At 39.2% G+C, this 15,395-nt stretch overlaps 3 protein-coding genes across 4 annotated transcripts; 2 read left to right on the top strand and 1 right to left on the bottom strand.

Moving 5' to 3' along the window:
- The first annotated feature begins 387 nt into the window (after nt 1-387).
- nkap (NFKB activating protein) lies at nt 388-3,925 on the top strand. Of its 2 annotated transcripts, none has more exons than XM_025910842.1 (8): nt 388-1,009; nt 1,289-1,369; nt 1,727-1,791; nt 1,879-1,974; nt 2,064-2,103; nt 2,189-2,386; nt 2,833-2,982; nt 3,515-3,925. In XM_025910842.1, the coding sequence occupies exons 1-8, from the start codon at nt 564-566 to the stop codon at nt 3,687-3,689; spliced, it is 1,251 nt and encodes a 416-aa protein (XP_025766627.1). In that variant the 5' UTR covers nt 388-563; the 3' UTR covers nt 3,690-3,925. The 2 variants fall into 2 exon arrangements, with proteins under 2 accessions (XP_025766627.1, XP_025766626.1); XM_025910841.1 differs by having other exon boundaries at nt 2,061-2,103.
- Nucleotides 3,926-5,422: 1,497 nt separating this feature from the next.
- On the bottom strand, nt 5,423-7,128 carry ndufa1 (NADH:ubiquinone oxidoreductase subunit A1). Its single transcript, XM_003445198.2, has 3 exons — nt 6,870-7,128; nt 6,698-6,787; nt 5,423-5,572 (listed from the first exon to the last, which is right to left on the bottom strand). Exons 1-3 carry the CDS (start codon nt 6,969-6,971, stop codon nt 5,552-5,554), a joined length of 213 nt encoding a protein of 70 aa, XP_003445246.1. The 5' UTR covers nt 6,972-7,128; the 3' UTR covers nt 5,423-5,551.
- A 604-nt stretch (nt 7,129-7,732) lies between these two features.
- upf3b (UPF3B regulator of nonsense mediated mRNA decay) lies at nt 7,733-13,541 on the top strand. The gene is made up of 10 exons (XM_003445200.5): nt 7,733-8,160; nt 8,369-8,475; nt 8,562-8,668; nt 8,763-8,861; nt 9,054-9,164; nt 9,247-9,290; nt 9,366-9,554; nt 9,637-9,794; nt 11,693-12,014; nt 12,092-13,541. Exons 1-10 carry the CDS (start codon nt 8,050-8,052, stop codon nt 12,236-12,238), a joined length of 1,395 nt encoding a protein of 464 aa, XP_003445248.1. The 5' UTR covers nt 7,733-8,049; the 3' UTR covers nt 12,239-13,541.
- The last annotated feature ends 1,854 nt before the right edge of the window (nt 13,542-15,395 follow it).

Here is a 15,395-nt window from a genome sequence, read left to right as displayed (position 1 = left end):
AGTATAATACATATTTCGTTTTTCACAATACATATTTATTAATAGTACACAGTATATTTAGACACAAATTAAATTAGTTATGCTTTCCTTCTTAGTTTTGTCATCTGGAAATACTGACATGCACATAAACTGTCTTCAAGTATACATACAGGCATTGTTAGCAAATATTTCCCTATAAAACTATTCAAAAAACTTAAAGAAAGTATAAGCCAAAAAAAAAAACATAGATAAATATCTTAAGTGAATCTGACTGGTTTTACTAGGACTTATTCCATACATATTACTAGTACTTCTGCAAGTTTTGAGGAATTTTTCTTTTTTACATTATTTTAATGCAAGAAAATTGAGCTATATCAGTATGTTGGGAACTCTTCTGGATGACATGTGACGTCGGATTCTTTTTTGGGACGGACCAACCAGTACTTCCTGTTATTAAACGCTCTCTCTGCGTAAGGAGAAGAAGATAAACTGAGTGCGACATCTTTTAAATCTACCCTTAGATACTGATTGAAATTAATTACTTTTTACCCCGTTCTGTAGTGAGTCTCTTGCGGTCAGAGGACATGCCTCTGTCGGATCGATCGAGCTCTGACGGCGATGGGGAGTCACGCAGTCCTCGGGCCCGTAGACCTCGGACCCGCTCCCGCAGTCGCCATCGCAGCGACAGCCGCGACCGGAGCTTGTCTCCGGACAGCTTCGGACCCAAACTCCCTAAGCCGCGCAACCGGGAGAGGGAGCGCGAGGAACGGGAGCGTCGGTTCAAAGAGGCCAGAAACATTAGACGGATCCGTATAGGAAGCCCTCATCGTAGCCGCTCCAGGTCCAGATCCAGATCAAGATCAAGGTCCCGGTCCAGGGAGCGCCATAACAACAACAACAACAGCAGTCACAACCACAGCAATCACTGGTCCGAGCCTCCGGGAAAACACGGCGGCCTCAAGGATGATTATTACTACGAGCAGCAGAGGGACGACGCTCAGCGGCAGAGACAAGAGGCTTTTATCGCCAGGTATGAAAAGTCCAACATCACTGTGAAAAGCTATCAAAGCCTGAACCCTGCAATTCCCATAATACAAATCAGTCCTCAGGTACACGTGCCTATTGGTGCATTTTATGACGTGCCACCACTTCAGATGAACAGTGAACTGGAGGTGGAGGGCTCTTCAATGTATCTGTTACCAAAAACCAAACAGATGGAAGCTGTCCTCCTTTGATTTGCAGCTAATCTAAGTGTAGTTTGACATTTCAGTTAAAAACACCTTTTTGTTTTTGCAAACTTATGTTTTAGGCGTCTGCAGGAGAGGGAGAGGATCGGCGAGCTGGGTTGTCCTGAAGTTTGGGGATATTCACCCAGAGTGAAAGAGCCAGAGTAAGTGAGGAACATACTGTTAATTTTGTGTTGGGTTTGTGGAGACACAGGTCCTTAAAACGGTCATATTTATTTGTAAAAGTTTCTTTTTTAATTAAAACTGGCTTAAATTCTGTGTGTCTTGGTCTTAGATGTTTTTAGTCTCATCACCGTAAGAGTTTCTATTTCACAATGACTTCATTCAACCAATTTTTCACCTTTTTAATCTTACTTTTCCTGTTAAATTTTATTTAAGCGGTTATTTAAAAGATCTTGATGTGTCATACCTGTTGGCACCCTGGCAGAGACATCAGGCGTTGTTCTGTCTTATTTTCAGGTATCAAAAATTCTTTTCTGTATTTTTTTCCCCTCCATCAGCTCCGATGAGTTCACACCAGTTGAAGAAGATGAGAAAAACAGCAGTTCAGAATCAAGCACAGAAGGTACACAGAGTGTGGACACATATAAATTACAGCAATGCAACGTTTTCTGTGAATTTATAACAAAACCATTCTGTCTGTTATTATCAGAAGAGAAGAAGAAGAAAAAGAAAAAGAAGAAGAAGTCCAAGAAGAGAAAGAACAAAAAGCACTCAGAGGACAGTGAGCTTGAATCAGATTCGGATGGTAAGATGAACGAAAAGCACCCTTTTTTTTTTTTTTTTTTCTCTAATCAGATTCATCAGTTTAACTGTTTTGTTTTTGTGTTTCAGAAGAAGAAATAAAGAAGAAGAAAAAGAAAAAGAAGAGCAAAAAGTATGTTCTGATACAAAGCTGTGCACCAGCTCTGTTGACATGGTAACAGCCCATTTGACTCACCAAGCATCCCGTTTCTCGTCAGGTCTAAGAAGTCCAAGAAGAAGAAGGCGAAGAAAAGCCGGAAGGAGTCCAGCAGCGACTCCAGCAGCGAGGCCTCAGAGGAGGAAGAGGAGGAAGATCCCAATGGGGTGTTGTGGGTGGAGAAAACCTCCATTGATGAGCATGTCGTCGGCCCCGAAGCTCCTCTCACTCACATGTCTCAGAACGATCGACCTTTGGAGTGAGTCTCTGTTTGTGTTAATTCCTGCATTAACAAACAGGGAGAGCATCTAATCCTAATGTAGTTTGTATTCTATTCCAAAACACAACTGCTGTTTACAGTGGAGCATACCTGTACAGTACAGAAAACTGATTAAATGTCTGAAAACAGAAAAAAATAACAGAGGCAGGCTGTGTATTTTCAAACTTGCTAGCTAAATGGTGAGCTTGAAGACTGGGATTTTTTTTTAAAAAGCGATAGTAGAGTTGACATTATTGAAGATTGCTGATTATTGATTGGTTCTTTCAGTTTTATTTAGGCTATAAAAAATGGAAATCACTATGATTCAGTTTATCAGATGTGACAAAATAAGACAGACTCTGTTAAGCATTTCCACTACACAACTTGTTTAAATCATTTGGCAGAATTTTTGATAAAAGCTTCTTTTTCTTTTCTCCTTCCTCCAGTTTCGGTCATGCCCTGTTGCCAGGTGAAGGTGCTGCCATGGCAGAGTACGTGAAAGCTGGCAAACGTATCCCAAGAAGAGGAGAGATCGGTCTCACCAGCGATGAGATCGCAAACTTTGAGAAGTCTGGTTACGTCATGAGTGGCAGCAGGTACGTAATGTTTAGAAAATGGAAAATTTTCACCTCAGCTGTGGTCCGATTCATGCAAACATATTAAACAAATCAACACGATTTTGTAGTGAAGATTCTTTTCACAAGTCCACTGCCTGGCCAAAACAAAAGTCACCATCTGGATTTAACATTTTCTGCATTACTACATTAATACACGCAGATTTCCGTAAAAAGGCGGTTCTTGATTTAGTAGTTTTAATGAGGCACACTTTAACAACAACATATAAAATGTGTTCTCCCAGCAGAGGCTCTATATGGTGAGTTAAAACATGGGTTAAGTAAAGGAATCAGTGAAAATGTGGCATTTCCAGTTGATTTTAAACCAAACCTCAAAACATATATGTGCAGCAAAAGTTACCAAATGCTTCAAAATGTTGTTTAATTTCTTTACTAATCTCTGCACATTGTAACATTTGCTTTAGCTTGTGCTCTAGGCTGGATTGAGTTGAGCAGATCCAGGAGCGTGTTCAGCTTTTCTTCCCGTAATATTGACAAATTTTTCGCCCCGCAGACATCGTCGTATGGAGGCTGTGCGTCTGAGAAAGGAAAACCAGATCTACAGCGCAGACGAAAAGAGAGCCCTGGCATCGTTCAACCAGGAGGAGAGGAGAAAGAGAGAGAGCAAGATCCTGTCGAGCTTCAGGGAGATGGTGTACAGGAAAACCAAAGGCAAGGAGGAGAAGTGAACGACCAGTTTCTGTCTCCTGTTATTGGAACCTTTACTTGTTGTTTAGTGACATGAGGCGTAAAGCTTTTTTTTTTCTCTCTCAGTTTGAATCGAGTGTACAGTGCAGGAGTGTTTTAACTGTAAAAATGTGTCTGAGAAGTATTCAGTTGTATTCTCCTTCCCTTTTTTATCCGTCTCTTGTAAATGTTTTCAAATGCTCCCAACCAGAATGTTAAATAAATTTTCACTATCATATCTTGTTGCCATTTTATTATTTCTTTCTGTTCTTGCCGGGAGTTCTACTATAAGTGATAAATGCATCAAGAGTAGAAAACCATTTAGAAAAAAAGAGCAGTTTGTAGTATTATTGTTTTAAAGTGCAGGACCTCATCTGAGTGAAACACTTAAATAAAGGCTTTTTTTTTAAACTAAATAACTGATCATTTTTTGTGACGAGTTAATTGTAGCATATTTAAGAAAACTTGGCAAAAAATTTACCATCAAACTCTGAATATTAAAAATAAATCTGCCAGTGTTTTTGAGCAAATATCTGAGCAAATAGCTACTTAAGAACAGGAACCACATGAAAATTTCAGTACTGAAAAAAAGTTCAAGCTGTCTTTAAAAGTGCCGCCAAATTAATTTTACCACCATTTCAAGTCCACAGTCTAAAGCAAAAGTCTACTTTGTTCCAAGCATGTTTTGTTTTGTTTTTTTCATTTCAAAATAATATATATTTGTAGTGGTAAAATCTGTGACATCACAGACAAGTCTCTGCCTCAGAAAATACACATAGTATCAATATTGCAGTTTATCACTGGATATGGTACAGGTCAAATAAATGTAAAAACAATGGCCGACTTTTGGAAAGGTGAGGTGGAAATTTTGTTCATATTGATTTTTTTGGGCATGTTTGCCTTTAGTGGAAAGAAAGAAAAGTGAGGAGGGACACTGCACTCTGACCATGTGACATGTGATCACCTGCTCACTCATTGACCTAAAGTGGTGCCCATACTTGACTGGTTTTTAGCCACAGTGACCCCCAAATATCTTTAGCAATTGTTTCAGCTTCTTTATAGTGAATCAGTGGCCACAGTGTGCATTTACTTCAGCTGTTTATAAACCTTTATTTATTTACAAGTTGAAAGTCTTATGACTTTTAAGATGTTTTTCACTGGCGTGAGAAAGAAATTTCTATAAATTGCTAATACAGAACTATTGTTTTTTTTCTTACAGGAGTTTTTTGAATTCTTTACTTTTTACAGCATTTCAATTAGTGCTTTTTTAAATGAACATTTTTGTAAGAAACAAAATATTTTTTTCCTGCATTTGCTGTTTTTTTTATTAGTTAATATCACCTGAGCATCCACCACAGGTTGCCTGTGACGGTGGTTTGAAAGAAACACTGAGAAAACATTGACATCATGTTTCCACAACTTGGATTAAACCTAATCCCAGACTGAAAGAAATTAATGAACTGCACTGAAAAAAAAAAAATGTATGGACTAATCACGTCTTTTAGTTTTTGTCAATAGTTGTTTTTTGAAGCTACTTGGAACAATAGAGTTAGTTACAGTTAACGTGATGCTGCAGGAAGGCGTATTACAGCTAAATGGTAACAGCAGGTACTGTGAGACATCTCAAGTCCAGTAAACCTGTCAACATGTAAGCAGATGTAATAAAATAAAATAGTAACTACACTCCTTCTCTCTTCTGTTACTGGTAGAAATCAATATAAGAAGCCTCACAAGATTCCCAGTGTGTGGAAGAGTTTAATCACCCATCTTAAAAGACTGAAAAACACAAACAGCTGAATGTTAAATATAATCTTTTAATGTACAACAAAGAACTTTCTTCTCTTGGGTCTCTCCGGGTTCCTCGTCAGTGAATGTTCTCAAGTCCCTGGTGAGGAAAAGCGAAATAAATAAGGATTAAAAGTAGTTATACATGAGCAGCCATTGTGTTCAGTTAAGCTAAAAACACATTTTATGGACTTTAGGTCTCCTTTTATGCTCTACACAAGACTAACACCGCCATCGGTGTTACCTGATGACCGAGAACAAGGAAGACCACCGTGTGGTACTTACTATATAAAAGGCTAAAGCATGGCATTGGGTTATTTAGCATAGAGCATGTTGGGATGATCACTTTGCATAATTATATAGTTTAGGTTAAAGTATCATTATAGGACACGTTTCGATAAAAATTATTTTGTAATGAAGTTATAGCCATTTGAAAATGCACCAATCCAGAGAACTATTTAAGCTACGTCATTCAATTTTTTAGGCCAAATATCTGTTGTCTTGACTTCAGGAATATGGAATTTCTAAAGTGTTGTTGAAGTTAAACATCACATTCTGAGAAACCCAATTAGCTTGAAAATTTGATTGCATTACAAATATTTGAAAGTTTTTAGATGAACAGTTTCAAAGATAGAGGGTTCAAATTTGTAACACAGATTCCCATAAAACTACTCCAATCAGATGAATGATCTTAAAGATACTACAGCTTAAGGAAAAGGAAAAAAGAAATCATTTCGATATCCCCCCCCCCCAAAAAAAATGGCATGCTGGTGTGCTGAGACAAGTCCAAGGGAGGCAAAACAATAATGAGTGATATTCAAATGCACTGTGTTTGTACACATAAAAGGATCTGATTGATGGCGTGGAGGTAGTACAGATGCACCCCAGATAGTGCAAATGTGCTACCAAGAATGCCTTTATAATTAAAAGAATATACACAGATGAGTCACATGATATACAGTGTTTTTTTTTTTTTCTGTGAATGTGGACATTGGTGTGCCTCCATGAAATGCCTGACTGAAACAAAACTAGGGTTTTGAAAGTGCACCGTATTTGCACATACTGCTTTTTCTGAAACTGTGCACACTACTGTCGAGCAGTTTAAGCGACTTTTGTATTTATATGTAGTTGTAGTCTCAGAGAAAGGCTGTAAAGTAGTTCCAAGTTGGACACTTTGTTATTCATTAGCATTACTTTTAGTTATTATGGGCAGAAGGAAGCTAACCTTGGAGTCAAAGTGGCGTCCGGTTCCTGACACTCGCTTATCTCTGTCCATGAGATACCACTGCCACGGAACCCGAGCAATCCTTTTCTCCTGCGGGGGAAAAACACACTCTTTATAATCCAGCAGTCTGGTACACAACACGAGAACCTACTGGCAGCGCCTGCGTCCTCACCTTTCCTCCGTTAGTGAACTTGTGGATCTGCGCGGTGGCGACACCGGGAATGATCAGACACACGGCCATGACGCCGAGTCCGGGCAGAATTTCATACCACATGATTACAGCGTTTAACTGTCAGGGGACAAAGAGCAACTTCGAGGACAACAAAGTTGCCCCAAAACCTACCTAACGCTGTTTATTTATCCCAGAAAGTAGCAAAATGTCGACCGTCAGGACGACCTACGTTCCTCTTCCAGGACAAGAGAAGAACTTCCTGTTGAAGATTTTCAAAATAAAACACTTCAATTCAACAATTCATTTTGATCGTAATTTTAAATCGATGATTAAATTATGCTTTTACAGTCAAAAGACGAAACCGATCGGACATGGATATGTGGGGAGGAAAAAAAAGTGTTAAAAATTCTATCATAATTCAAATTATATGTTAATTTTTTTAAATGGACACTTGTCACTGGAAAAAAAAACTTAAAAAACGTTTGTTTAGCTATCTATAGGTCAACGTTTCCCCTTTTCGTTATTATCTCAAAAATTTGAGTTTAGGGTTAGTCTCCTCCCCACCAAAAAATCGACTTACCAGCAAAGCGATCTCTGAAGAAGCATTTTGAATTATGGAAGGCAATTATTTTCAGTTAAGCAATCTTTATATATACATATATATATATATATATATATATATATATACATATATATATATATATATATATATATATATATATATATATATATATCCTGTTTATTTAATTTTCTTTCGTTCGTTTGTTTTGTTTTGTTTTTTGTCTGGAAATCGCCAAACATGACTTAAGTGTTTACACGACGAGTAAGCTTTTAATTTGAAGTGTAGCTGAAAGGCGGAAGCTCTTTTTGGCTCACGCTAGCACCATTTCTTTCTAATAGCAAATAAGAAACCATTCAGAATAATTCCTTTCATGGACAAACTAATTAAGACTATAAATAAAACAAAATAAAATATATTCTAGTTATTAAATTAATTGCCTAGGCACGATTGAGTTCATGTACAGCGCCCCACTCCGGCGCTGATACTAAACGCAGCGCTAACCGTCAGTGAGGAAGTTCCAGTTAGTTCGTTCACTAGCAGAGGCTAACTCGCTGAAAGGTAAACAAGTCAGCTGAATGAGATGAGACCCAAGTCCAGGATTAAGTAAAGTTTTCTGCAATGAAGGAAGACAAAGAAAACACTCGACCGAAGGAGAAAAGGGTGGAGATAAAGTATGAAGATGGAGAGAAGACGGAGAAGTCCAAGGAAAAGAAGGAGGCCATGACAAAGGTAAAACTTGCTAGCTGCGTTAGCTCATGTTGCTATGAACCGCCAGGTTTATAAAATTGCACTATTTTTCATGTTGTAGTGTTTCATCATGTTTCACGTGTATAATGATAGAATGCACGTGAACTTAAGAAATCTGTTTATCAGCCCCAACTTTGTTCTCCAGATAATAACTTCACCTATGATTTTTTTTTTTTTTTTTATTAAATAGATTGTGATCAGACGACTACCACCAAGTCTCACCAAAGAGGAGCTGGAGGAGCAACTGCAACCGCTCCCAGAGGTGGACTATTTGGAGTTCTTCTCTAACGACACGAGGTGAGTTTATCTGTAAAGATTCCCTCACTGTTAACAAAAGATAAATATACTCGTATATGTATGACACAGGTGTTTTCCTCTTTTAGCCTTTACCCTCACCTCTTTGCAAGGGCTTACATCAACTTCAAAAACCAAGAGGATATAGTGCTCTTCAGAGATCGCTTTGATGGATATGTATTCATTGACAACAGAGGTATAAAACAGGGAAGAAGTTACTAAACAGATTTAAAGATTTCTGTAGGAAGGACCCGAAGTTTCATCTTTTTCCACATGATGTTTACGAACAGGTCAGGAGTATCCTGCCATTGTGGAATTTGCACCTTTTCAAAAAACTGCCAAGAAAAGAAGTAAAAAAAAGGATGCAAAGTGTGGAACAATTGTCGAAGGTAAATATATTTACCCTTTGATAAATACAATTCATATATTGTAACGCAGTATGTCAGAAAATAAGGAAAAGCATTATAGGTCTGCTTTAAGTGCAATTTAGGAACACTTATAAAGACATATAAAGATACAGAAAAAGCAGTCTTGCTATAATCATTAATGTGTTTATTTGTGTTTCATTTGATTCTTTTAAGATCCAGATTACAAAAAGTTCCTTGAATATTACAACGGGGACGACGAGAAGCTAACGTCCACACCTGAGACCCTGTTGGAGGAGATTGAAGCTAAATCAAAGGAACTCGTTGGTATGTTTAGCAGTCAAATACTGGTAGTTTTCAAACAAACGCACTGCACAATGAATAATTTTTATCATTTCCTTTGTTCAAGCAAAAAAAACAACTCCTCTGCTGGACTTCCTGAAGAATAAACAGGTAAATAAGTTCAGGTCGAGATGTGTATACATTGCTGGAGGCTGGCCTCACACATTTTGTTTTAATGTTCTACAGAGACTCAGGGAGGAGAAGAAAGAAGAGCGAAGAAGGAGGGAACTCGAGCGCAAACGTCTGCGTGATGAGGAGCGTCGTAAGTGGAGGGAGGAGGAGAGGAGGAAACGCAAAGAGGCAGAGAAGATGAAGAAGCTCGAGAAACCGCAGGAGAAGGACAAGGACCAAGCTAAAGACGAGCCAAAGATAAAGGTGTGTGCAGTAGTTGAAAGAAGCAGTTCGAAACTGTGTCCAACTCTCAGTACTTAATGTGTGTTTATTTTTACTGTTGTAGCTCCTGAAGAAGCCAGAGAGAAGAGATGAAGGTGAACCGGAGAAGCCAAAAGAGAAGTCCAAGAAACCAGAGAAGCCAAATAGAGAGGACAGATCTTTGGGAGGTTCTGATCATAAGAGACGTCAGAACATCGAGCACAAGGAGGATCGAGGAAGGAAGTTAGTTCTTCACTCTTCTTTTAATTGTCCAAATACATTCACCCTCAAGTGAACAAGCTATTTTAGGTTGATCCCATTATAATTAATACCAGAATACTTTATTTTTAATGGGTCTGTTTATGCTTATCATAACCATACCATTTCCTTTATCTATCATAGATACTGTTTTAATCATTTTGAGGTTTAGCATCACATTTCCTACACTACTAGTAGATTAATGGGTTAGTCAAGATCCATGGTGTCTCTTGAGCCTTCTACTGTACATACTGCTTACACGCGATTGCTCCTCAAAATATCCAGGCATTCATGTGATGAAATTTATAGATGGCACAATCGTCATTGGTCTGATCTCCAGCAATGTACGGTAGACAGGTGGAAGAATTTGTTGGCAGGTGTGATGCAAACAATGTGTGCATCAGTGTGGGGAATACGAAAGGGATTGTGGTGGACTTTAGGAGGAGAGATCACAGGTTTCATTCCTGGAGAAACTTGAGCTTGTGGCTCTGGTTCTGCGTATGTCCAGTAACCTTACATGAACCACAAATGTGGTCAGTATTATCAGAACGCTCACAAAGAGCTGTTTCGTTTGTTTTGTTTTGTTTTTCTTTATGAAGAAGCTGAAGCAGACTGGCCTTGGTGCAGCTGTGCTGACTTCTTTATTGTGTGCTGGAGAGCATCTTGACATACTGTATAATTGTTTGGTATGGCAACTGCTCTGGGGGCAATAAAAACACACTGTAAAGATTTGATAAATCTGCCTGAAAAGTGACTTGTAGCAGCTCTCCTTCTTTAGAGGACATTTATATTAACCGTTTACCGCCCTCCCCTCAGGCAGAGGACTGCATAGCTTCACAGCCTGTACGATAATCCTAAAGTGCAGCTGCTTCTGTAAAGCTATGATTCTCATGAACTCGGTGCCATAATTTGTCCTCTGCACTTTATCAGCTTGTGTTTTTATTATGCGATTTTTAGATTAAAATAATTACTGTCTGTTCTATTTATTAATATTTTAATGCTGGCCTGAGAAACACATTTAATTCTTGCACATTTAAAAAAAAAACACACACACATTACATTTACATTTTTACAAAGGTGCCTTTTTTTTTTTTTTTTTTTTTTTTTTTTTTTTTTGGTCGTCGTTCTTCTTCTGAGTCATCTTAACACCACTGAGGAAAGGCATTCAGTTAAAGTTACAGCAACACAAAATGCACCGCACAGTCACATAAAATAAATGTTTTCATCCTTGATTCTAATCTGCGACCGGGTCTGTTTTACACTGCTACAACACAGAGTGATCAGCCTGTTTTTCTAAACCCATAGGCGTCCATAGAGTCCACTCTTCTAAAAAGGTTTTCTAAAAGACTTGAAGTGTCTCTGTGGTCAGTTTTTGCACATTCATCCAGAAGAGCATTTGTGAGCAGTTGAGATTAGGGATATATGAAGGCTTTGGAAGATGTCATGCAGCTGCTTGGCCATGGAAATCCATTCAACCAAACTCCCGGTGCACAGTTTTTGTGTTGATGTTAATGCCAGAGGAGGTTTGAGCTCTGTGGGTATTGAGTCAGCAAAACATGTTGACACTCTCTCTTTGCCTTCACCTGATCTGTCACTTTGTGGTTGAGTTGATGTGGTTATTTAATACTTCGACTCTGCAATAGCACTACTTACAGTTGTTTGTGGAAAATGTAGGAAGAGTTCCACAGGAAGACTGTTGTTGTTAGTGTGGTTTTTATTTTGTTTTTTTAAATAAATGTTTGTTAAGGCAGACTACATGGTTTGCTACTGGATTTTAATTAAGAGGTGGCTCAATACTTACTTTCATATAGTGAAAATCTCTTGTCATAAAAGAGCCTCCATGGTCCCTTATAGGTTCAGTCAAACTTGTGCTTTTCCCACAGAGGGGACGAAGATGGGCGGAAGGAGTTCAGGGAGCGCGACACGGATCGAGACAGAGACCGTGACCGAGAGCGGGAGAAGGAGCGTCGGCAGAAAGAGAGGGAACGCCTCAAGCGACAGGATGAGGAGCGTCGGAGAAGAAGGGAACAACAGGATGGAGACAACTCCTTCAAGAAGCGGGAGGAGGAGGTTAAAAAAGATAAAGCCTTGGAGAAGAAGAAGGGTGAAAACATGCCAGACTCCCCACACACTGAGAAGCCAGAGAAGCCTGCTAAAGACAACAAGAAGGAGGAGGGTGGGAAAAGAGAGCGGCTACGAAATAAGGTAACTGCCCGTAGGTCTTAAATCATCACACAATTTCATCCAGTTGTGTTTCTGAGCCTGCTCTTTCTCTGTATCAGGACCGGCCTGCTATTCAGCTGTACCAGCCAGGTGCCAGAAGCCGCAACCGTGCTGCAGGAGGAGGAGGAGGAGGAGCTGAATCCAACTCCGCTGACAGAAAGCCAGATACCGAGGCTAGGAAAGTGGCTGAGAAAGAAGACGACTGAGCAGATTTCTACCTGCAGCATTTTTAAGTTTGGCGAGGAGAGAGAAGACAGGCCTGTGGGGCTCAGAGCAGCAGAGTGGCATTTCGAGGCCACGTGCAGCACAGCATCGGGGTCTCCCAGTCTCAGAGGCAGAGGTGTGATTGTGGAGCCTGTTAGTGCCTAAATGTGACCCTGTTTAGTTTTATTTGATCAAAGAGGTAAACTTTGGAAAGAGTTTGGCTGTAGGGCACATTAGTGAAGCCAAAGCTTTCTTGGACCACGTAAACTCAAAGTGACCTTACTTCAGTAGAGTTTCTCTGATGGAAAATGTGTGGTAGGCGCTGAAAACTTTAGCTTTCAACTTGTCTTTCATCTAAAACTCACTCAAACTTTCCAATCAGTCAGTATTTCTACATTGCAGAGCTCTACAGCATAGTTTCTACACTCTTTAATGATTTTTCTGTTGTAGCATTGCCACTTTCAGTTTGAAGTGCACACATAAAAATGACACCTTTGGCTCAATCCCAGCGTCCACGCTCACAAACCTTTGAGTTGTGCTTGTGTTAAATGTGTGAGGGCTCACTGGTAGACGTTTAAACTCCTCCATGTACACCATCCTTAAGCCCAGTTTCTGCAGACTTTACCTTAGAAAGCTATTCACAGTTCACAGGAAAAGCCAGCAAGTGAGAGGAGCAGCCACCCAAAAAGTCAACGGAATGCACTATATGCCTTATTACACTTTTTAAAAACTTGTGCTTAATTATATTTTGACTAAATCAAGTAAATCAATTATATGACAGTTTGCTCTTGTCTCCTCTGTTAGGTGGGAGCCTGGAACACAACAGATCAGACATAAATATAAAACCAACAGACCCTAGTCCACAATAATAGAAAACCTATTCTGGCTTTAAGGTTCCTGTTGATACCATTTTGATCCATGTTATACTCACACACTCACATTACTGCTTTGAGGGCTTCATGTTTAGGGCTTGGGTTTCGGCTTTACTCTGCTTGGATAGCCGTACAATCCATATATAACATGAACTGGCAGATATAATCTGTGCTTCTATTATCTGGGATCAACTGTTTTCATTTCTTTCAGTCAGTGACAAAGGAGAAACAGCCATTTTTGACTAGACTAGCATGTAAAATTGGAGCTGACTCGACCAATCTGTGGCCTTTCCTCTTTTTCTAATCTCAAACTGTCCTTAAAACATTCATCTGCGATGCTCTAATCTGAATGCAGCATGGAAACATATCACTGCTGGTGATGCTAACATACTGTAGCCTCTTTTGACTAACAATAAAAGAGATCTTCACTAAAGTCTGAGTGTCTTTTCTTTTCTTTCTTTTTTTTAAGGTATGAAGTGATCCAGTTTCTTGATTGTTGATCAGTCATAAATGGGGGGGGGGGAGCAAACAACCTAGCAAATACTTTCATGTTGAGCTGTGTCTGGCTTGTGTGCAGTAGAAAGAGATGCCACACTTAGTCCTTTGAACTAAGGAAATAAACAATTGTCCATCATGAGAAGTGTAAGAATGTTAATAAGGAACTCGCGACATTGTGCTTGGATATTACAGAATCAGGATAACTCAGTACAAAGTGAATTATTCACATTATGAGTTCGTGGAAATGACAGTTTACACGCAGATCTATCCCAGATTATTGTCTCCGCATACAAAAACAAAAGTAAGAATAAAAAAAATGCCTTTTTTTTTTGGTTATTATTTCGTTTATCCTGCGGGTTGGACCTGGAACATAACAACACTGTTTGCCGTGAAACATTTAAATGAAACTGATTTGCATGGGAAAAAAAAAAAAGGTGACTTCACTGTGGACATCAGCAGCCGGAAGCAGGGATAAAAGCGAAGCGGCAGCACTTGGAGGTAATGCTACAGCAGCAGTTTTTCTTTGGGTGTTTCTTTTTCTAAAGCTGAACTTCAAACTGTGGGTTAGTGACATGACATGACTGAAAGGCTCAGGTGAGAATATGCTTCGGCTTCTTTCCTTCTTCCCTTCATGTTCACTTCAGCCAGAGAGGTGCTATTATGCACGGTGTACGAACTAGAAGGAAGTCCTATTGTTACACTTACAGCAGCATAATGTGTTGTTTCCAGCTGGATTCATATTATTTCAGCTCACCTGTCTAGTATCGGAGCTTTATATGAGGTGTGTGAAAAGGGGCGGAAAAAGGAGAAAGTAGTGCGCCTATAAATGACCCTGCAGGAGCCCAGGGACTGAAATAAAACCAGACTAGTGCAATTAAAATGGTTAGACAACAACAATCCATTCTGTAGTGTTACACTGGATTTTCTTTGTTTATCTTATTTTTCTTCATGATTGTATTTATTTGTTGAATGCTCCCCATTTCTATAGAAATAGAACAGAAACAAAGTTATTACCAGATGGAAGCAGGTGAAGGCAAAATTACAATCTTTAAATGGGATAAGGAGGATTTGAAAAGAAAAAAGAACAACAAAGAGCAGGAGATGTAAAGGCTAATGCCTGCTACTTAAAAAGAAAACGCAAACAGAACCAAGGTGCTTCCAACCTGTGGAAAAAAATATCACAAACTGGTCCTCTATTGTACACAAATTAATGCAGCAAGTGTCTCAAAACTAATTACACGTATGAACTGTTAAGTGGACATTATAACAAACCAGACCAGCGGCAGATGTTAACAGCAACAAAGAGACGTGACAGACAGGATGCCTGTATTGAATCAACTGTCAAGACTGCTTTGGTGCTCTTTCAAACAGGTGGTGTTGTCATTGGTACTGCAAACAAACACTCATTTAATGGTGCAGTTCAGTTGGAACTGAGAATTTTTCAGCAGTAAATGAGGCAAAGCGGCAGTCAGATGCAGAGACAACAGAGAGGGCAGAGAAAACTTAGAGGATTAATATCACAGTGAAGAAGAAGAGAAGTCAGAAGTTGGCTTCGCTCATTGTGGTCATAATTGTCGAGGTAATTTTGGGCTTTTGATTATTTCTTGAGCTGTTTCTTTTTCCAGGGTGGAGTGATTGTACAGCATAACGACTTTAATAACTTTAAAAAAAAAAACAGGAATTGGGATTTCTGCTCCAAGAGGACCATAATTCCAAACACGCATCAATATTCATTTTGGAATGGAAAAATCAGGATAACATTAAGCTTCTGGGCCTCAGCTCTATTGAG

Source organism: Oreochromis niloticus, linkage group LG2, assembly GCF_001858045.2.
Source record: "Oreochromis niloticus isolate F11D_XX linkage group LG2, O_niloticus_UMD_NMBU, whole genome shotgun sequence".
NCBI lineage: Eukaryota > Metazoa > Chordata > Actinopteri > Cichliformes > Cichlidae > Oreochromis > Oreochromis niloticus.
Note: the sequence above shows the minus strand (reverse complement) of the source record. Positions and strands in the feature narration are given on the sequence as shown.